Source organism: Haliotis rufescens, unplaced genomic scaffold (assembly GCF_023055435.1).
Source record: "Haliotis rufescens isolate VD_foot unplaced genomic scaffold, xgHalRufe1.0.p SCAF_12, whole genome shotgun sequence".
Classification (NCBI taxonomy): domain Eukaryota; kingdom Metazoa; phylum Mollusca; class Gastropoda; order Lepetellida; family Haliotidae; genus Haliotis; species Haliotis rufescens.
The window spans coordinates 22,682,405-22,706,405 of record NW_025963802.1 but is presented as its reverse complement, the minus strand read 5'-3'; the positions used below and the strand labels follow the sequence as shown (position 1 = coordinate 22,706,405).

General features: G+C 39.8%; 1 protein-coding gene across 4 annotated transcripts in view; it reads right to left on the bottom strand.

The window, feature by feature from the left end:
• Nucleotides 1-24,001, bottom strand: part of LOC124143241 (BTB/POZ domain-containing protein 16-like) — a 72,201-nt gene that overhangs the window by 1,338 nt on the left and 46,862 nt on the right. For 2 of the 4 annotated variants that reach the window (XM_046512130.2, XM_046512133.2), the window contains 13 exons: nt 19,495-19,610; nt 16,349-16,369; nt 14,872-15,204; nt 14,260-14,374; nt 14,017-14,086; nt 13,832-13,894; nt 6,735-6,802; nt 5,988-6,107; nt 4,269-4,360; nt 2,849-2,931; nt 1,354-1,431; nt 1,054-1,155; nt 212-400 (listed from right to left, as the gene is read on the bottom strand). In XM_046512130.2, the coding sequence (XP_046368086.2) occupies nt 212-400; nt 1,054-1,155; nt 1,354-1,431; nt 2,849-2,931; nt 4,269-4,360; nt 5,988-6,107; nt 6,735-6,802; nt 13,832-13,894; nt 14,017-14,086; nt 14,260-14,374; nt 14,872-15,204; nt 16,349-16,369; nt 19,495-19,610 (1,450 nt within the window). Of the gene's footprint in view, nt 1-211; nt 419-1,053; nt 1,156-1,353; nt 1,432-2,848; nt 2,932-4,268; nt 4,361-5,987; nt 6,108-6,734; nt 6,803-13,831; nt 13,895-14,016; nt 14,087-14,259; nt 14,375-14,871; nt 15,205-16,348; nt 16,370-19,494; nt 19,611-24,001 lie in introns of those variants that run through there. The other 2 variants (XM_046512132.2, XM_046512131.2) reach the window with 2 other exon arrangements.

Genomic DNA, 24,001 nt, shown 5'->3' with positions numbered 1-24,001 from the left:
AGAACATTTCATATGCAGTTGTACACAATGCACAGGGAAATCTTGTAATAAGTTTACACTTCTCAACGATGCACTAACAGTACCAAAGTTGTTTTTCAATAAAAATATCCAATACAAATCTATTTCTTGGCATGCGAGTGGTACTCTCTTTTAAGAATCTATTTTCCAGCAATACAGATGACAAAGCATGCACCTTGTTAGAGGTACCCACCTCACTCTTGCTTGTCTTCTCTCCAAGACCAAACTTGTGTGTGAGTAGCCCTGTGGTGGTGAGGTGGTTCTCCCCTCGATGGCTGTACTGCACTGTAATACAGTAGCGCACCTCACGGTCTTGACGCATGGAGAAGGTGTGTCTCTCACACTGGCGGAAACTCAGGACAGGGTCACCAGGACGTAGACGCTGGAAACAACATTACAACTGAAACACAGTCCATGTATAGTCTCAGTCAAGCAGTTTGGTAGAAGTCTTTTCAGAATGATCAACAACTGCTCACGAAGTCCCATTCCGACCTCCACATTACAGTCTAATGTTATAAAAAACTAAAGATATAGACATAATACATATAGAATGGTAAGACACTACTAACAGAACAGGAGAAATGTAATCAGAAGCATAGAAGCAGGATGGGCTACAGGAGATTTTGGTTTCCGAAACTGCCCAATATTCCAGGTAGAAATTCTATCCGCCAGATTTTGAAAGACAACTACTAGCACACGGCTTGGTTTGTATTCTATAGACCACACTAGGGACTTTTCGGGTACACTAGATAGAGAAGCTCTTGTCGAATATCTCTGCAAAGAACATGGTTTCCGAGAACAAGGCAACCTCGCAGCAGCGATGCGAGAAATCACTCCAACTATTCTCGCAAATACAGATAGCGTTGGAAAACATGTTTGTACATGGGTACACACCTACAGTGGCTATACAACAAGGACGAAGTTGTACAACAAAGTCCAATTTCGAAACAGGAGAAATAGGAGAACAACTTGGCAGACATCTTGTACAATGTACAACTCCCCACTGGCACATATATGTGATCCCAACTCTTTTACCTGCATGTAGAAGACATAAGTTCCTGATGTGCTCTGGCGAACAGCCTTCAGCTCAAAGTGAAAGCCATGGAGAGAGAGGATCTCGGAGTGATAGTGAGGCTCCTGTGTGAAGAGCAGGAACATAGGTTGGCATTGGTTCACAATCATCAAAAGTAAATATTGTCCCCAAAATACCTGGTGCTATGTAGAATTATGCTATATTTCAAAACTTTATTCACGGACTGTTAAAAACACATGTTGAAAGTTAACACTGAAATTCTCACTAGATCTGACAAGCCAATAATAGGGGGGATTACTCACATCATCCACAACGAAGCCCTGTCTCACAGCTGACATGTTGAAGTTCTTCTGGGCAGACATGTCTCCACCACCCTGGAGCTGCAGCAGACATAAAGTTGCTTGTTTAGTTGCTTGGTTTTTGTTTTACACCGCACACAGCAATATTCCAGTTATATGATGGCGGTTTGAGCATAATCAAGTCTGGACCAGAACATCCAGAGATTTATATTGTGTTCAATGATCCACGCTGTCAGAGTACTATGAGACGCTTTCAACCAAGTCACAGAGTCTGACCACTCAATCCATTTGGGTGCTTCCAACGACCAGCATAGATTGCTGGAGACTATGGGAAGCAGACATATGGGAAGCAGACATAATCAGTACCATCACATCAGTATCTGCCCATACTCACTGCATGGTATTGCTGAGACAGGAGAGCCCTGTGTGTCAGCTAGTGGGTGTGTGGGCGCAGTAAGATGGGTGTGGCAGGAAGTGTATACTCACAGCATGGTAGTGCTGAGACAGGAGAGCCCTGTGTGTCAGCTAGTGGGTGTGTTGGGGCAGTAAGATGGGTGTGGCAGGAAGTGTATACTCACAGCATGGTATTGCTGAGACAGGAGAGCCCTGTGTGTCAGATAGTGGGTGTGTTGGGGCAGTAAGATGGGTGTGGCAGGAAGTGTATACTCACAGCATGGTAGTGCTGAGACAGGAGAGCCCTGTGTGTCAGCTAGTGGGTGTGTGGGCGCAGTAAGATGGGTGTGGCAGGAAGTGTATACTCACAGCATGGTATTGCTGAGACAGGAGAGCCCTGTGTGTCAGCTAGTGGATGTGTGGGGGCAGTAAGATGGGTGTGGCAGGAAGTGTATACTCACAGCATGGTAGTGCTGAGACAGGAGAGCCCTGTGTGTCAGCTAGTGGGTGTGTTGGGGCAGTAAGATGGGTGTGGCAGGAAGTGTATACTCACAGCATGGTATTGCTGAGACAGGAGAGCCCTGTGTGTCAGCTAGTGGGTGTGTTGGGGCAGTAAGATGGGTGTGGCAGGAAGTGTATACTCACAGCATGGTAGTGCTGAGACAGGAGAGCCCTGTGTGTCAGCTAGTGGGTGTATGGGCGCAGTAAGATGGGTGTGGCAGGAAGTGTATACTCACAGCATGGTATTGCTGAGACAGGAGAGCCCTGTGTGTCAGCTAGTGGATGTGTGGGGGCAGTAAGATGGGTGTGGCAGGAAGTGTATACTCACAGCATGGTAGTGCTGAGACAGGAGAGCCCTGTGTGTCAGCTAGTGGGTGTGTGGGGGCAGTAAGATGGGTGTGGCAGGAAGTGTATACTCACAGCATGGTAGTGCTGAGACAGGAGAGCCCTGTGTGTCAGCTAGTGGATGTGTGGGGGCAGTAAGATGGGTGTGGCAGGAGGTGTTTACTCACAGCATGGTAGTGCTGAGACAGGAGAGCCCTGTGTGTCAGCTAGTGGGTGTGTGGGGGCAGTAGGATGGGCGTGGCAGGAGGTGTATACTCACAGCATGATAGTGCTGAGAGAGGAGATCCACCAGCCATCTCTGCGGCAGGATGTTCATTATCTGCATGTCCTGAATGTTCCCAGCTGAAAGACAATCATACTGAAGCACTGTATGTACATTACTTTACAAGGACAATCAGAGGAATCAAATCATATCTCTGATTTCTCCAAGGATTTACTGCTTAAAACTATTGACCACCTGTGTTGAACAAAGCATGTTGAAGTACAAGATGTGGCTGAATGCACCTTCTACATCATGCAACTTTATAGGTGATATAGAACTGTTCTTGCAACAATCTATGCGAAGTTGTACCAAAGACAAACAAGAAAACAGCGTTATCATTATCCCCTGCCACGGGGCACATGCTTGTTTAAATAGTAGTGAATATAAACTTTCAAATAGAGTCCTATAGCCTTTAGATGAGATAGGCACTTGGGACAGTTTTTGTCATCAGAAAAAATGATTAAATGTGAAATGAATGCACACAAAAGGCCCGTTCTCTGGAAAAAATAACTCAGTCTTTATAAGAATCTCTTAGATAAGCATGCAAACTTTCATTTATGTAACTTCAGCTGTTTCTGAGAAAACTTGTTCCCATTGCACACACTAAGCACCAAGTTGAAAAGCATGAAACAAGGGCCATAACTCTGTAAAACAATAATTGACGGGACCAAGTTTAGAACTCAGTCTTGACAAGTATCTCTTAGATAAGCATGCAAACTTTCATTCAAGTAACTACAGTAGTTTCAGAGAAAAAACTTAGTTGCAATGCATGGAGCAAGGGCAAAAACTCACGAATTCACGACACCAATCTTGGAACACATTTGATATCAAGAGCGGTAAAATCAGTGTGTAAAGTTTCGTTTCTCTGAGAAAATTCGTCCCCTTGATGCGGATGGACGGATGGAATGTATTGATATGGATTTGATTTTATGTGGCAAATCTTAGCTCTGCTCAGCAACTCAAACCAGTAAAGCAGTTCAATTGTTGACTACAAGTACTACAATATCCTAGTCTCTATGTTCAATGTATGGACAGGCTACCAGTACTGCCACACAGGAGACACCTCCAGGTATGGAACCCAGTGTGCTACGCAAGTGTAACACTCACAAAAGACATACTTTGTATGGTACTTTGCAGGTAACGCATCATGTTGATCATTGTTGAGTTATGTTGATCTTAATAAGATGTTCAAAAGAACAAGTGTTATACATCCCTCAAAGTCCAGTAGTCAAATGGCCAGACAGGGTGAGGGAGCCTACCTATTTCTGAACAGGAAGTTACTTTACAGGTGAAATCTTGTAAGTGATGTTTACAATGACACATCCTAAATTCAACAACTGACACATCTGTTTTATATTAGTTTCTATCAAAATGGTGTGTTTTTTTACTGATGATTATAATGCATGTAGTCTTTTACTGTCTGTGATCCCATGTAGTCGTACAGCTGCAAACAGCGGAGCATACATCAGACTCTCGTCTCTCTCCAGTAAGGCAGTGTTCTTGGATAAGCTGCAAAGAGAACACAAAGGGTTGTAAGACAAGGCCATGGCTGTTACAGAGGACAAGTTATGGCCATGGCTGTTACAGAGGACACGATATGGCCATGGTTGTTATCCAGAGGACACGATATGGCCATGGCTGTTATACAGCAGACATGATATGGCCATGGTTGTTATACAGCAGACATGATATGGACATAGTTGTATATCCAGAGGACATGATATGTCAATGGTTGTTACTGAGGAAACAATATGACCATGGTTGTTAGAGAGGACATGATATTGCCATGGTTGTTTTAGAGGAAATGATATGGCCATTGTTGTTAGAGAGGACATGATATGGCCATGGTTGTTAGAGAGGACATAAAATTGCCATGAATGTTAGAGAGGACATGATATGGTCATGGTTGTTAGAGAGGACATAAAATCACTGTGGTTGTTAGAGAGGACATGATATTGCCATGGTTGTTAGAGAGGAAATGATATGACCATGGTTGTTAGAGAGGACATGATATGACCATGAGTGCTAGAGAGGACATGATATGGCCATGGTTGTTAGAGAGGACATGATATGGCAATGGTTGTTACAGAGGGGATGATTATATTGCCATGGTTATTAGAGAGGACATGATATGGTCGTGGTTGTTAGAGAGGAAATGATATGGCCATGGTTGTTAGAGAGGACATGACATAACCATGGTTGTTACAGAGGACATGATATGGCCATGGTTGTTACAGAGAACATGATATATATGATCATGGTTGTTATAGAGGACATGGTATGGCCATGGTTGTCACTAGGACATGATATGGCCATGGTTGTTACAGAGGACATAATAAGGCAAAGGTTGTTATACAACAGAAATGATATGGCCACGGTTGTTACAGAGGACATGATATGACCATCGCTGTTACAGGGGACATGATATGACCATGGTTGTGACATAAGACATGATATGGCCATGGTTGTTACTGAGGACACGATATGGCCATGGTTGTTACAAAGGCAATATGGCCATGGTTGTTATAGAGAACATGATACGGCCATGGTTGCTACAAAGGACATGATATGGCAATGGTTGTTATAGTAGACATGATAAGGCCATTGTTGTTACAAAGGACATGGTATGGCCACGGTTGTTCGAGAGGACATGATATGGCCCATCACCTTCAAGTCATGTTATGGTTTAGGAACAGGCTGGGCTAGTTTGGTGATTACCCAGCATGAGGAATTGAGTCTTTGGAACCAATTGCTACTTAATAAGGATTGGATGGTAACGATGTATGATCAGTGTCATTCTGTGGATGCTCATGTTATCCATGACTGGCTTGCCGGTGTAAAGTCTTAAAGTATACCCCCCCTTCAAAGTATACCCGGGGTAGATTCTGGGAGCTCCCAGAATCTACCCGGGTATACTCTGAACGGGGGTAGATTTTGGCACCTTACACCGGGTCCATACTCGTAGTGCATAATTAGAGACTGTCATAATAGAGGTGGAATGCTGTGGGATAACATATGTTTAGGCATCCACTAACTGCCATCTGAAACTAGGTGCTACCAGTTGAAACAAGCCTCAGTTACTTATGAACAAGCATCATAATATAAACAATCTGTTCCAACTACGTTGATGTGTTACCTATTAAAAAATGCCAGGACGGAGCTGTGTGAAGGCATGAGCTGGATGTCGGGGTTCACCTGCAGGAACAGCCAGTAGACCAGCGTCTTGTACACGCTGTACTCGTTGTACACAAACAATCTGCAAGAAGGAAACAAGGAAATCACAGTGTGCAGGACAAGTCACAGGAGTCAGAACGCTACACACAGTGTGCAGGACAACAGTCACAGGAGTCGGAAATCAACACACAGTGTGCAGGACAACAGTCACAGGAGTCAGAAATCAACACACAGTGTGCAGGACAACAGTCACAGGAGTCGGAAATCAACACACAGTGTGCAGAACAACAGTCACAGGAGTCGGAACTCTACACACAGTGTGCAGGACAACAGTCTGAGGAGTTGGAACTCAACACACAGTGTGCAGGACAACAGTCACAGGAGTCGGAACTCTACACACAGTGTGCAGGACAACAGTCTGAGGAGTTGGAACTCAACACACAGTGTGCAGGACAACAGTCACAGGGGTCGGAACTCAATACATAGTGTGCAGGACAACAGTCACAGGAGTCGGAACTCAACACATAGTGTGCAGGACAACAGTTACATAAATGCAGGATGGACAGTTCACTTCCTACAAAACCTGATCTAGAGAATAATAAATTCTTCAGACTTTGTTATCATGTATGAGCATCACAACTTTTATGGATAAACAAAAGAAAATATAGAAGTAAACATGATAATCCCTTGATGAAGACTGTGATCCTACCTGTTAGATTTCAGTATTCTTTGCAGCAGATCGGCTGACATTTCTCTCAGCTGTATTTGACAGGCCAACTGCAAGGGAGACAAGAGTATACCTACCTGACAAGCTTCTGTTTCTAGCTGGTGCATACCCCACTACTGACACTAAAAACTCAACACAGCAAGGATGCTTATTCAAATGAATCTGTTGACTATGAGGCAACCCCATTGTACAAGCATTCAAAATCGTTGCTAAAATACGATTTACTGATTAAATTGTATTTCCTGTTCTGCTTGGCATTGTTTTATATGCAGAGAGTAAGATTACCGTGTGTATTGTCTTGTAAACTATGCCAGAGGTAGCAGTTAGCTTCACACACATTTTCTTGGAATCTACCAGAGATTAGGTTAAAAATAGTGTTACTTGCTCATGGTAATGTCTTTGTGTTGGGAGAAAAAAAACACATCAAACTCTTCTATGATGGGCAAATGGAAGCCAGCTAGATAATCCACTATTTCCAAACACATCCTGAAGAACCCAAACCATAACACCATAACATCATGTGGGGGGCCACCAAAGTACTGTCTACAACGACAACTGGCGACAAAGAAAACTACAAGAAGCTATTGACATCAGGAGACACCAGCCAGCCATGAACCGTGACCAGGGAACCTATCTGCCTTGTGCTTGGGACTTATTGCTTTGATCTTAGTGGGTGCAAATTATCTTGCTGGCTTCCATTTGCCCGTTGCTATTTCCATCCTTTCACCTATCAGTGCTAATTACCCCCGGCCTCCCATTTGCATGCCCATTGTCTATTACCTATCTATGATAACTGAGTACTGGCTTCCATACTGTCAGCGCTAGTTACTGTTAAGTGTTGGCCTCCATTGTCTATTGCTAATCACCTATCAGCGCCAATCATCTGTTGGCTTCCCTGTTAGTTTCCACCTTGTGTTATCTTATAAATTTTGTTGTCCTTACATGTACTATATATGCTCTCTGCCTCATGGCATTCAGTTGCAGTTTGTACTCCAAGCGAGCAACACCTCCCAAGCCAGCACAGAGCATTGCCTGATGGCCAGCCAAGGAGAAATCCATCATCGGTAATTATCACGTTATCCTTTCAGCCTTATTCACATACTCTTAAAATCACTCTCATCGTTTGTTTGTTTGTTGTTTAACGCCAAACCTAGCAATATTCCAGCTATAGGACAGCGGTCTGTAAATAATCGAGTCTTGACCAAGCGAGCAACACTTCCTAAGCCAGCACAGAGCATTGCCTGATAGCCAGCCAAGGAAACTCCATCATCGGTAATTATCACGTTATCCTTTCATCCTTATTCACATACATCACTCTCACCGAATTAATCACAAAACCCCTAAATCCTTAAAAACAACAACACTCAACTCTTATAAATAACCAACACCTTATCCTCCCCCATCTCCCTAACACAGCTCGCACTCATTTCTACTCACTACCCACGCCCACCACTCAAACACACCCTTTGACCCAACTCCTAAAAACAAAAAACACCTAATCCCCCCTTCTCCTTAACACAACGCACGCTCTTTCCTACTCACGACCCACGCCCACCACTCACATACCTCCACTCCTTCGACTAAAATATCTCCTATCGACTGTAAACATCTAAAAATAGCTCATGAACTAAACCACCAAGTTCAAAGTCTAGTCAAAATATCTAAAACCAGAAACTGGAAAAAATTCTGTGAAGAAATAAATAACCGTACAGACGCCAGAACGGTCTGGCGCAAAATCCACGCCATTAAAGGCTTAAAACGTCATAAAAAAACACCTAACATTAATAATTCAACAAACCCCGCTGAAAAGGCAAATAACCTCGCCAACCACTTTTCGGCCGTAAGCAGTAACAACAACTTTAGCCAAAAATTTCAAGATAAACTTAAAACAGAAAACAAATCCACTAAAGAACCAAATAATGACAACCTAGAAATAAACCACCCTTACACAATGGAGGAGCTACTCTACGTCATCCAAAACAGGAAAAAGGGCACAGCCCCAGGATTGGACCTAACTTCCTACCAAATAATTAAAAAACTCCCCCCTAAACTACTCCAAGCACTACTTAAATTATACAATCTCATCTATCAAAACGGACAAGTACCTACTCCCTGGAAACAGGCCTAAGTCATACCAATCCCTAAACCTAATAAACCAGCTAATCAGGCTAACTCCTATAGACCAATAACATCATAAACCCAGATCAAAGTGGTTTCACTCCTGGCCGCTCAACCTTAGATAACCTCGCCCGTTAGAGCAGGACATTAAAACAGGACAACTCAGCAAACAATATACTACAGGCATCTTCTTAGACTTCTCCAAAGCTTTCGACATGATATGGCACGACGGGCTAATACAAAAACTACAAAAAATAGGACTCAAAGGTCAAATAATAAACTACATCCAAGACTTCCTAAACAATCGTAAAATAACCGTGGGTATAGACCAAACGCTATCGGACCAATGTCCCCTAGAAAATGGCACTCCCCAGGGCACTATCCTCAGCCCCACACTCTTCAATATAATGATAAATGATCTATACGAGGGCCTATCCCCTAAAATAAACGCATCTAAATTCGCGGATGATGGAGCCATCTGGATCCGCACAAAAAGCATTAAAATGGCCCAAAACCTACTTCAAAAATCTCTTAACAAAATACAGCAATGGGCTGACAAATGGGGCTTCTCCCTTAACTCGGAAAAAACTACAGGAATAGTATTTAAACACAAAAACATGAAACCCGCCTCCCCAAATCTCCATCTAAACAACAAACCAATCCAATTTCTAAAACAAACCAAATTCTTAGGACTTATTTTCGATGAACATCTCTCCTGGGATGCTCACATAAATAATCTAATAACTAAATGTAGCAAAGATCTAAATACGCTAAGATGCCTCACTGGCTCAAACTGGGGGGCCTCCAAAGACACCCTCCTCTCACTCTATATATCACTAATTAGATCTAAAATAGACTACAGATGTGCCATATACGACACCCTAAACCAATCTTTGTATAATATATTAGATTCCATTTCAATTTATAATTTTTTATCGATAAATTAAAAAATTATTCACTATTTCCCCGCGATATTATTGAAAATAAAATTCTCGGACACACATTTCGACAAGGGTCCACATCGAACATGTCAAAGAGCAAAATAAAGACGTTTTAAACAAATCTTTAAATATATTATACAAAGTAATAAATAAAATCAACAAAAATATATCTAAACGTAATCAAGCTTACACCTTAGTTATTATTTCCATCTTTTCGTGCGATCGCGTGTAATATAAGACATCTCGGCTTTCATCGCCTTGAATTCTCGGCTCGGACACGATGTTTAATGCAAAAATATATGCATGAAAAATCTTTGTCACAGCTCGTAACCTAGCACGATACATTCACGAAGTTCCATATTTTTAACATATATCGTGATTTCCTGCTTAAAACGTTCAGAATAACACGATTTAACAAAAACCTTTCGCCAACTTCTGAAATTTATCAAACACGAGCTTGGTATCACAGCTGTAATTTGATTGGCTGCCTTAGGTCACGTGCTCAAAATTGACCAATCACGAAACTTGTAGCAGATTTCGGCAAGAAAGTGTCATTGGAAACCAATTTTAATCCAATGAATTCGCTTGTTATAACTACGGGGAAAAAACAGCCGATGTTACGAGCGTGTAGATAAAGGAATAAGCTTTCCAGCGATGTGTCATTTGCCATTCTTCGACGAACGTGTTTTTCATACGAAGTCTCGAAAACGGGGGTATTTCTTCATGTTACTGAGGGGACAGCCGCTGTTATCGGGAAATGGGTATAATTCTTTTTAAAATGATTTTCCAATTACGTAAACAATGAAAATAAAACAGAAATAGGTAAGTGGATTTTATGAAATCTTATATTTGCCGAAAATCGTCAAGTTTTTGCTTCCTTGGTCCTTAATCTGGATGTTAACAACGTGTTAGCTTACATTTTTTATTTACAACGAACTTAATTAAGTTGTAAATGCATTATTTTATATAATGTGAAAAACATAACTTTCATATTTATAACCATAGGATCAGACCTTTCAAATGGTGTATAACATGTAGAGCGCTCTAGTGGCAAATATATTTTACAAGCAGGTATTTTCTTTGATAAATGTTGGCTTCATCTATCACAAAAGAGTCTCTGGGAACTCGGTGTCCCAGCAGTAAACACTTCTGGTTGACTGGTGTTGAAAGAGTTAACGAAGGTCGAGTCGCAGGTGGTAGACGACCAACAGAACAGTATACATGCTCTGCCTAGTACCTATCACGATCTACATTGCACTTTTCACAGTTTCCAAAAAGATTAGAATATAAGTTATTTATGATTCATAGTGTAAAAAAAGATTTATCGAGTATTAGGCCCAATATACTTGACTTTGTGAATCAAAGATATTTATGTTACAGTTAAAATTATGAAGAATATAAAAAGTTAAAATCTTACCTTGGTTTATGTTTACTTAATTTTTCATCCTGATAGCGAGATTCTGAGATTAGTTAATATGACTCCCAAAAATTGATGAATGACTCCTAATCTGAAAAGTTTGGGGTCATAATGACTCCCAATTTTTAATGTCTAGGGCAAACCCTGAGTAAGTAAGGCATTCATTCGGACCAATGTCCCCTAGAAAATGGCACTCCACAGGGCAGTATCCCCAGCCCCACACTCTTCAATATAATGATAAACGATCTATTCAAGGGCCTATCCCCTAAAGTAAACACATCAAAATTCGCGGATGATGGAGCCATCTGGATCCGCACTAAGAGCAAGAAAATGGTCCAAAATTTACTCCAAAAATCTCTTAATAAAATACAACAATGGGCTGACAAATGGGGCTTCTCCCTTAAATTAGAAAAAACAACAGGAATAGTATTCAAACATAAAAACATGAAACCCGCCTCCCCAATCATCCAGCTAAACAATCAAACAATCAAATTTCAAAAACAAACCAAATTCTTAGGACTTATTTTCGATGAACATCTCACCTGGGATGCTCACATCCAAAACCTAACAACTAAATGCAGTAAAGACCTAAACACCCTAAGATGCCTAACTGGCTCTAACTGGGGAGCCTCCAAAGATACCCTCCTCTCACTCTATATATCACTAATTAGATCTAAAATAGACTACGGATGTGCCATATACGACACCCTAAACCAATCCCTAAGCAAAAAACTAGACTCAATCCAATATCAGGCTCTAAAACTAATTACAAGCACCCAACATGGCACCTACTACACCTCACTTCAGGCCTTAACAGGAGAAAAGCCACTAAGTCTACGCAGGGAACAGCTAAGCTTAAATTTCTGGGCCGCGTCCCAATCAAACCCTCTCATCAAAAACTTAATAAACCAAAACATCAGCCCCCAAAACCAAGCTCTAGCTCGTAAACACCCCTTAATTACCCCAATATCCCAAAGAATAACACTACCTAAATGAACACCAAATTAAAAATCTTAAACAAAACTGCAAACAATCAAATATCTTCACCCCTAAACTTAAAATACCCAAAATAGACACAACACTAGCTAGCCAAATAAATAAACAAACCGACCCAAACATAGCTAAAACTACAACACTAGCATACATACACGAAAATTGGCCAAATTGGTGTCACATTTACACGGACGGATCCTCAGATCCGACCTCCAAACACACAGGTTTCGGAGTCCATACCACACAACCAACTAAAACCACACAATCCTTCTGACTCCCAAACAACCAATCAATATTCATGGCAGAACTAATAGGCATGGCCTCAGCCCTCCATAATCAAGAATCCAAAAAACACACAAAAATCCTAATACTTACCGACTCTCTAAATGGACTGCAAGCCCTCCAAAACAAAAATACCAAAAACCGACCTAAATTAATAAATCAAATACTTAAAAGCTCCAACGACCTAACTAAGGCAGGCAAACACATAACCTTCTTGTGGATACCCGCCCACGTAGGAATATACGGTAATGAAAACGCCGATAAAGCAGCTAAACTATCCCTCAAAATCCCAGAAATAAGCTAAACATACCCATCTCAAAATCAGAAATTAAAAGTGTAAACAAGCAAAAAATCACACAAAAATAGCATAACCTATATCTAAACTCAAATAGCCAAATCAAAAAAGTGCTCAGCAAACCACTAACCAAACCAAAAATTCTCCATCCATCAAAAAAAATCGACAGAGTAATCACTAAACTCCAAACAGGACACACCAACCTAAATAACCACCTAAAAAAAATAAAAAAACACACTACAGGTAACTGCCCACACTGCAAACAACCAGAAACCCCAGAACACGCACTCATCCACTGCACACTCTACCTAAGACATCGAACAGCATTACAAACCACCCTCAATCTAAACAAGGCTCTCACTCTAGAAGCAATACTAAACCCACAAAATAAACTAGAAAACTTCAAGGCCTTAGGCGTATTCTTAATAAAAACGGAACTAATAAAACGCATCTAAAAACACAATAACCTACCAAATCAAAATCACATAAACAAACAAACATCCACCATACCCAGCTCCCTTAGTTCTCCTCCCCAACCCCATCGGCATCTATTCCAAATCTCAAAATTCCCAAATTCTATATAAGCAACCCTTAAACCCCCCTCTTGGGTTGCCCAGACCACTTTCGCCCCTTTCGGAAACACATTAAATGGCCTGGCCGGGCCCGTGTGCGAAATACGCATCAGTCGGGAAAGCACACGTTAAATCTCCAAAGTAAGTAAGTAAGTAAGGGCATTCATTCACCTGATGAAGGAGTAAGCATATACTCCGAAACGTTGTGTTCCTCATAATAAAGAAGTTGACATACATAAATTCTCTTTATTAACTTGTGAAGTTGTTTTCAATAACAAAATATACAAAAGTTGTTTAAGTTGTTTAAAAGTTGTTTAATTTAAGTTTCGTAAAAGTGTTGCCCATTTTAAATTGAATGTTTGCATATATAAAAATGCGTCATTGATCTCATCAGCTTCAAGATAAAAAGCACAACTGCACATTGTCAACCAGTCAACATAGTGAAGGGAGAGAACTCTAACCTTTGGAATGAGATTAAGCTCCAGCCATCGCTCACAAGCCACCACCACATGGTCTTGGTGGTACTGAAACATGATGTAGACAGAGTCAAGGTGAGCCAAATCATTGCCAAATTCATTTTAAACTCTTTCCTTTACTACTGGCTACTCAGGAAATCCTGAGATTCAGTAACAGTTAGGTTACTTACATGAGAGGCAGTGTGGTGATATGTACATGCAGTCTTGGAGCTGATAGACTTCAACATGATGTCACAACACCTGCAACACAACCACCTACATAGTGATCGCTCTACAGAAGCAGCATGTATGTTCATTGTCACAGGAATCCTTGTCATTCAACAAGTCAATCATTACATCACATTAACATGTGTGTGTCTTGACAATGAAAAGAAAGCTCCAGATGTAACTATATCTAATTTAACAGTACTGACCCATCAACAAGGGATTTGAAGTCAAGGATTGTAGCTACAACCAGCACTCCAGCCACGTCATTCACATCAACCTCCAGTTCATCATGGTACAGGTTGCCTAGGGCAACAGCCACAGCTGCAACACAATTCATTATTACACCACAAGCAATTTATGTTGGAATTACAAAAAGAAGAAAATCAAGTCTCTCAAAAACCACCCACCTCTTTTAGTGACCAGAACATCATCTATGTCCAGTGCTACTATTCCAACAAACACCCACCTGTTAGTGACCAGAGCATCATCTATGTCCAGTGTTACTATTCCAACAAACACCCACCTCTTTTAGTGACCAGAGCATCATCTATGTCCAGTGTTACTATTCCAACAAACACCCACCTCTTTTAGTGACCAGAGCATCATCTATGTCCAGTGTTACTATTCCAACAAACACCCACCTCTTTTAGTGACCAGAGCATTATCTATGTCCAGTGTTACTATTCCAACAAACACCAAGCTCTTTTAGTGACAAGAGCATCATCTATGTCCAGTGTTACTATTCCAACAAACACCCACCTCTTTTAGTGACCAGAGCATCATCTATGTCCAGTGTTACTATTCCAACAAACACCCACCTCTTTTAGTGACCAGAGCATCATCTATGTCCAGTGTGATTGTTGCCACTGTTCCTGTCCTCTGCTGTGATGTGTGAGCAGGATGCCCGACGCCCCTCTTTTCTCCAGGAGCATCACCCACAACGCTCAGTCGCTGACTGATGTCACGGTATTCATTGCTGTAGAATTCACTCTTTTTAATGTAGTTATCCAGGGTCTCAGAGGCAGAGCTTCGATAATATTTCTGTGAGGTGGGGTCCAGGGCAGAGAGCAGCAAAGTGGCCAGGGTTCCAGACTTCTGGAGAAATGGCCGGTGAAGCTCCCAGCTGAGGCCCAGGCACTCTAAGATCACATCTGAAAGCAGGTTGGTTTTACAAAATATTCTATCAGTGGAGGATGAGTTAAGTCAGTTTCATTCACAGGTTGTACACATCTAATATTAGGCAGAAAATGGTCATGGCTTAAGATCAAATACATAAATACTGACAAAGCCCCATGGAGAGTCAACTACCCAGCCCAGGAAGACAGGAGGGTAGGTTACAGCATCTATTAAAGGACTAAATATCATTATTTTGATGAATATGAATACTAAATTACTACAGCAACAAGGCCCTATAGGTCACATGATGTATGGAGTATAGAAAACCAGCCACCCATTATTTCAATACGTCATTGTTTGAATTATCCATGCAAAATGTAGTTTCACAGAGCATATGGTTAAAGCCATATCAGATGTAGAATACCCAGTAACTTACCTATGTCAAAACTAAAGTAATAACCTCAAAATATTTGTGCAAAGATTAGTCAAGAAGATGTGAGATATGATTGAGAAACAAGAGCATTACACACAGGGTGACATATAAGATTATATATATATATATATACAGATTTTATATTTGAATACTGTCTGAATTTACTGTGTTTGAATCCAAACTGTCAGTGGAACAAACATATTACATTTATAAACATTAAACATGAGCTGAGTCAGCACTGTGTATACAACATTTTAACTTCTTTACACAACTATGGGTATAGAATCAGAACATTCTAAAGAGAGATGGAGAGATGCAGGCCATGCCCCTATCCCCTGCAGACAAGAAGCAGACACCACTGTGCCATGTGGCTCAACATGTGTGTATGAAGAAGTTTTACAAATGTTGTCATTGGTGTTATGACTTCCTGTGGGGTGGTAAGAACTGGCTTCTGGGATGTCTCGTCATGTGACTGGCAGTTCACTTTTCTAAGCCCCTTTACAATCTTGACACTGGGTAAAGTTATACCTATATTGGAAAATTGCACCTGAAGATTATCTGTTCTCAAAAACTGATAATAGTTCCTTCTTAGAAGGTTGTCAGATTTGACTGTTGACAAGCACACAGACGTGAGGATGTGACCTCATGTCAGCGTCACCACACAGCACAGGGGAGTGTTAAGAAGGGGAGGTAAATACGGAGCTATGGCAGCTAGGACAGCAGTGACAGAGGTAGAATGCACTCACCACACTCTAATGGCTGCTCATCTGTCATATGGAATGGTATGAACAGTTAAATCTAACAACACAATACTTAGATTGAAAATGTAAACAACTGTCTCTCAGGCGAAGAAGCTTGACAAATAATTGTCAACAAACCTCTTGATAACTTTAGTGTCAGAAACTGTGATCAATGAGTGTCATCTATACAAGGCCAGGATATTGGCCTTCATATGTATATGCCAGAGAACCAACATCTTTTTTCTAATTTTAATTAGGTACTGACATCAGGAGCAATTTAACAGCAATCAAAATTTTCAGAGATTAATGTATAACAATATGAGTAAACAAAAGTATGTGTCATTATAACATGACACATGACATGACACATGACACAACACATGACAGACATAAAGTACAGCAGACGCCCTACACAGGGCAGTGTATCCTATTAGTACTGGAGTAGGGTCATACAGTTGTTGAAGCCGGGTTGGGTTGCATCTAAAGGGGATTGGCTGTTCAACACGTGTTTGTGGTCCGCTAGACACAGTGCTTTTTTTCTGCTTCTACAAACTTGGTTATTATCAAAGCTATGATTTGGAACATAAAAACATATTTGTGCTCTAACTTTGTAACCATGATCATAAGATAAATATATTTCATAATGAAGCCAACATAATTTCTGTTTACCAATAACAGGCAAGTGAGGGATTCACGTAAGTTACCAAAAGTTGTTGGAAGATTGTATATAATTTTATAGTGGTATATTTGGCATCATTGGAATATTGTTTCTCCCCTTAAGAATTATATCAGTTCCTGCAAGAGCAGATAATTAAACAGCAGTGGGGTCATAGATAATGCCATATCAGTGGAACTGCTATTCTGTTTAATCAATAATTTTGAATTTATCCTTCACATTTATTATAATTGTATTTACCGGTACCAATAGTTTTGATATACTCAATAACAAAAGTTCCTGTGACACCAATATTTTAGAGTATTTTTCAAACAAGTAAAGATTGGTCTTCAATATTGTAGTACATGTATGGAATCAAATCACAAAAACGCAACTGCTACAGAAAAGCATGCATTCCATTCAAAAGTTGACTTTTATGTAAGCCCCATGCATTTCACTGCCCAAGAATGGGTATAAAAACGTGTGCGCTGACGGGATTCCATATTGTCATGCTGACAACAACCACAAAATTACACAATTATTCAACATTACGAAATGCCATGCCTGTCCGAAAATGTGTGTCTGCAAGCAATTGGTATGCTTGAAGCAGAATCGAGTCAACATGATGTTGCAAGACAATTTATCGTCCACAGAAACACCATTTGGCAACAGACGAATGCAGTCACAGACCATTCTCAGAGTGGCAGGCCACGCTTAACCAATAATCAACAAGACAACTGAATTCGAACAACACAGCTACGAAATCGGTTCCAGCCAGCAACAGTGACTGCAAGAAGCATCCCTGACTTTTTAGCGTCGTCATGGCCCTGGCATTACCTTTCAAAATGACAATGTCCGGCCTCATATTGCTCGACTTGTTCAGGATTCTCTTCAACAAAACAACATGAATGTCATCACCTGGCCGGTTTGCTCCCCTGATCTCTCACCAATGTGGGATGAGATGGATCGGCGCCTTCAACGTCAACTACGTGTTCCACAGACACACCAGGAACTTCGAAACATGCTCCAGCAGATATAGACAGATATCCCGCAGGACTTTGTGCGATGAAGAGATGAGTGAGTGTGTGAGTTGGGTTTAACGCCGCTTTTAACAATATTCCAGTAATATCGCGGCGTGTCAGCTTAATGTGGGAGGAAAGCCCGAAGTGATGCAGGTCTCAGACATTTACCACTTTGGTGAAACCCACGAGCACGGGTATGGTGCTGACAAACCTAGAAACATAATCGGGGCGAACCTGGATTCAAACCCACAATCTTAGGTTTCTGGCGTGCCAAAGGGACGCAACTCTGCACAGCAAATCGCGGCGCCTTAGACGACTGGGCCACCTGTGCCCCCCGCGATGAAGAGATGAAGATGTGTTGCTTGCTTGTGTGGACACACACGCTATTGATTTGTAAATTGACATTTTGGCATGTTCATGTTTTTTATGAAATCACACATTTTCTGAAGTCAGTATGACAAATTAAACCATTTGAACACTTACAGGAGTCTTTTATCTGTTGCAAACTGAAATTGTTTCAGATTTGATAAAAAAAAATTGCATTAAATCTGATTGAATGTCACAGGAACTTATGTTGTTCAGTATATAATACATCTTGTGCGAAGAAACATGAGGGATGCCATTTAACTCATATCAGTCTATGAAGATCGAGTCGGACCCTTGCGCACAAGCAGTCAATGGAATTAGGTGCTGCAGATGTAGGAGGCTTTCACAAAACTCTGCATTGTGGGAAGGTACTCATCATACTAACAAAATAGTATTATTAACTCAAATTTACTAAAATGCCTACAACCTATTGACCTCTTTTTTTCTCTTGTTGAAAAGGATTCTTAAACATTTTTTTTATAATAATCATATGAGAAGTAATGTTCAGGTTCAGCTATAAAACATTGATATGTATTACTCAGTACATCCATATGACCATCTGGTTCAGTGTTGGAATGAAAACAATTATTAGTGGCTTGATACCGTAACAAGGTCTTATGAAAATGTTAATGTTTAGGAGGAGATCTCTCCTAATGGCTCTACGAGGAAGAGACTTCAATTGAGACACATTAAGGTCATGTAATACTTTAGACCTTCCAGCAATTTAGAATGATTCTATGACTATCTTTAAGTATCTTTATAATAGAGTTGGTTAGAAGTTATCCTTGTGTTAAAATATCTAGAATCAGAACAATGCAGTCCCGGTAAACACATGAAGATGTGATGTGAAGAAGACTTGGCATGCAGGGTTAGGACACACACACACACACATATATATATATAGATGACACACATGTAGCTGGGATGGAAGGGCAACTCTATTCTAATATGTTTGGAGATTTTACTGCTTCTTTAGTTTGTCATCAAGAGTTACTTCCCTTCAGCTGCAGACTTCCAGCTGTCTTGCTATGACCAGGTGGACAACACTTGTCATTAAGTTTACAAGTCTTCTGCACTAGGCACAGATGTGACAGTGACTGATGCCTCACCTGGTCCCACAAAACTCATGTTCTTCTTGGAGTGATACAGGAACACATCTTTTGGGGTGACTGGCCTGGCATTCTTTGGTGTGAATGTCCGAAGTGGACGGAGACTGGACGTTATGCTGTAAAGATAAACATCATACATACCTGAGGCAGTGTAGTTATCATTTTTACCCTGAACAAGACATCAGTCACACTTGGAACAATGTTGTTTCATTTGTGTAAGTTCTGATTTCTGATAATGAAACAGTTCGATCTTCTCTACCATGTACACGTTCATTTTATAATTGATCGAAACAGTTATGAGTGAATGAATGTTGTTTAATGACGACAACAATGTTCCAGGTATACCATGGCAACCTGTAAATATTCTAGAATCTAGACTAGATGAGATAAACTAGTGATACATATTATGAACAATTCCCCAGGCCATTGGATTGTGAAGACACACAATGAAGCCAAGTATAATGATAGCTTTGCCAATATGCCCCATCTAACACACGTACCACAGAATCTGAACAACTGTCACATCATATATTCATACAAGTTTGTTCCTTCCTGTGTGTGCTACTGCCTTTAGGGAAGACTGCTTAATTGCTCATTTCACTGAGAAATTTCATTGGCATGCACAGTGAAAGATGTTACACAGAAAAATAAATGTATTTAAGGTTACAACAAATTATTAGATTTTGTATTTAGGATATCTGTGTACATTAACTGTTGATGGCTGTGGTTCACACGAGGCGTGAATGTGTGGAAGGAATAGGTATGTATTTTTGTCAAGGATAGAAACACTACAACATTTTCCTTGTAGGCAAAATGATGGGAGATTGTGTGTTAATGAGGCAGACAGGGGTAAAAATCTAATAATTATTTCTTTCATGGCCTAAAAATCTACATCAGGTCTTTCAGTTTTTATTTGCAAACATTCTTTTTCAAAGATTTATAGGGGTAACATTATATTTTTTAAATGGTCACTAAAAAGCACAATTGGTTGGGTAAAAATACATAGTAGAGGTGAGCTATTAAATATGGATCATTCTCAAAATTGGTCCTTTTTATGTTTAGTTGAAGAATTCTCACAAAATGACCATTTGGGGGGGAATAGAAACAATATTTGAATACAAAATACATTCATTTATGAAAGTAAACAAGATTGAATCCCCTTTTACATAATTTAATCATATTAAAAATTGTAATGTTTTGACCAATTTCATAATTATATGGCTCATTTATGATCTATTCATTATACTTTGTTACCCCCCCTAGTGTTACAGTCTACTTGAGGCATACATACATAAAATGATATTCTTGTCAAAACAATTGCACTGTCAGTGGTGCAGCAAATCATAAATAGCTGAAATCTAAGTACCCGGGTACCTCACAACACAACTGTTATTCCAATGACCTAATTTATAATGCCACTGATATAATGCAATGTCCAACACACTCTTTCATCAAATGTAAAATGTAAATGTGACTTAAATGTGTTTTTCATGTCTCACAGAAAATGGAATTTAATTATGTTTTGTAAGAACAGCATTAAGACACCATAAAACAAATCTTAAATCACTGTTACACCAATGACAATTTGACATCAATTCGTTTTATATTATCATTAACTTCATTGTTCTGATAATGTAGTAATGACCCTGGTCTCATGGCAATATATCATTCCAGGTTTATTAGAAAATGTATTACTTTATTTGTAGAACTACGTTCCTCATGGCTATGTCAAAAGCGGTGAGGGTAACGACAAGTGTCACACATATAGTAGGCAAACTATTCATTTATATATTTTACATATATGCTTTTTAAAATAAGAACTATATATACAGTACATTAAAACAATATTAAAACTACATATATATTTTAATCAATGTTAAGAAGTATATTACATGCACAAAATTGTCTTTGCTGTGACAGCACTTGTAACTGGTGTAACACAAACATAAAAAGAACCTTTTCATTAAGCTCTGACGTTCAACAGGTTTGGTCCTCACTCTATGTAGGTTCATACTCCAATGAACTCATGCAAAGTGAAAATCAATTCTTATAATATTCTATCACAATTTCTTACCTCAAAGGATGTAGGCCTAGATCTATAAACAATTATATTTAGTATGTGTGACTTCATGTTTACACTGACAGCCATACAACAACCAGCTGTTGAAACAATAGTTTGGATGTGCATTTCTTCAATTTGTTCACTAGAATAGGTCATAGTGAGGATATTCGTGAACAATCGTGCAGTCAAACTCTCTGATGTTTCTCAGTGTATGCTAAAACGCTGAGTTCAATATTAAAGGGTCTAAATGATCAGCAAGAACACTTCTGTGATGGGGAATTCCCAGGGGTTCCCCCAAGAATGTGGAAGCAGTCCGTCAGGGTTTACGTGATTTCAAGAACATGGTCTCGCGAAAAATGTATGAACGTCAATTTTGCGATCATGTGACCAACCTCTTGTCCAAAGGAAAAAACGTATATTGTGTCGATTTTTTCACAATGATTTTAAGTCATGCGTGAAGTCGGTTAACTTTTGAATTTGGTCAAATGATGTAATGAAAAACAGGACCAATTATGAGAATGACCCATATGCATCGACCCCATACACATCATAAAGACGAGAACTCTGCCATGTCAACAGTTATTACATGTACTCTCTTTTTACCCTTCATGTTACAGAAATGTAAATGAATATTATGTTGATTGTCTTTTTTGGCAGTTCATTATGTTTGCTGCCTTGTTTCTTGAAGAATTAAAGACAAAAGTGTCAATCTCATTAAAATCAGATCTTAGTTCTTGCTACTGCTAAACAAAGATCTGAGGACATCCCATCACGGGTCACGTCAGACCGACCTTTCGCGAACTTTGACCGATCAATGGAATGACTAACAAGAAGTCGACAACAGCCAATCAGAAGGCAGCTAAATCGAGCTATACGGCACAAGTTTCAAACTGGCGACTATGCTTCGAAACATATTTCGACATTACTCGATTAAAGAATTAAAAACTGAACAAAAGAACATAGCTGGTCATAGATGGTCCAGATTGTAAGAATACAGAAATAAAGCCCATAACTGTCGTTTGGAATACCTTGTGTATTTTTTTAAAGTTGCATGATCAAACGCCACATTCCAACTGTCACTTTCATGATCTGATAAGCGATGCTCTGATAGGTCAGATGAAAGGTTGTTCTGACATGGCCCACATGTCCTCAGATCTTTGTTTAGCGGTAGAAAGAACTAAGATATAATTTGAATGAGATTGACAAAAGTGTGTGACTGTGAGAAAATATTAAAATAAAAAGGAAGTTTTTTATTAGGATATCATGCTTAGTAGATGGAAAAAAATGATTCCAGAAAAATAAAGACATTAAATTTTGTTTGTCTTCAAATGGTCACTGAATCTCTGAATCACTGAATCACTGAATGAACAAGTGTTCATGTTCACGCTGTTCTTCAAACTGGTCTTTAAACATGCAGGTTTGCAATCTGTGCAAAAATATATAAAATAGTGCATTTTAGATGTTTTTTAGCTTTTGGTAGGGCAGATCTTCACTCTTTTAGCCCAAAGTTTTTAGAAATCAAACAATAGCTATCATTGTGTATAATTCTAAGAATAATACCTCTATTACATCAGAGCCCTAAATTTCTATTTTGGCAATAATCACACCATAAAATCTTTTTTTCAACATCCTCTTCCAATTATCCCATTCTTTTTTAGGAAAACCCTATCCTTAGTCACAATGCATCTGTGAGGCGGGAAAATATCACTTCTTTCCAATAATCTTCATTGAATACATGTAAGATATATTGGGGAGGTGGGAGGAACTATTTCCTGATGTAATAAAGGTGGTATTCTTAGAATCATACACAATGATAACTATTGTTTGATAATTCCTACAAATATCCTACCTCTATTACATCACAGCCAGTATTTACCGGACAGGCGGGATCTATCATCTTGTACTTCCAGATAATTGGCAGCAGTGAAGTAGGGGAATACATAGAAAACACGGGGGTATGAACTAGGGCTGGGATGAGTCCAAATTTACTACCTGGGTACCCGGGTACCCGCTGTAGGTCTCAAGAGATAGGTACAAAATGTCCGATTGGGAAACGTTTGACCATACTCCTGTCAAAATGTATTTAGATACAGGTATAAAATGATCTGGTCATGCATACACTGAAGTTGGCTGAAGTTTTATCTTTATGCAAACATATAAAGTCAGAAGGAATGTGTGTATAGTCGGAAAGAAATGTGAACATATGTCACTTATAGTGTAACCATAGAGTTCCAGATAATTTTTGCCCTTAATTAAACAATATAATCCTGTGACTAACCATGGGTTTTGGTAGTCCTGTGGGTACCTGGCTCCTACTCCGTACCCACCCAACCTGAGTACCTGAGTTACCCGCCCCAGCCCCAGGCCTCGCCCTAGTATGAACCAATGCCGAACTTTCTGATTTTACCTTTGCAAACCTGAAAAACTTCGGCACTTTGTGGCATC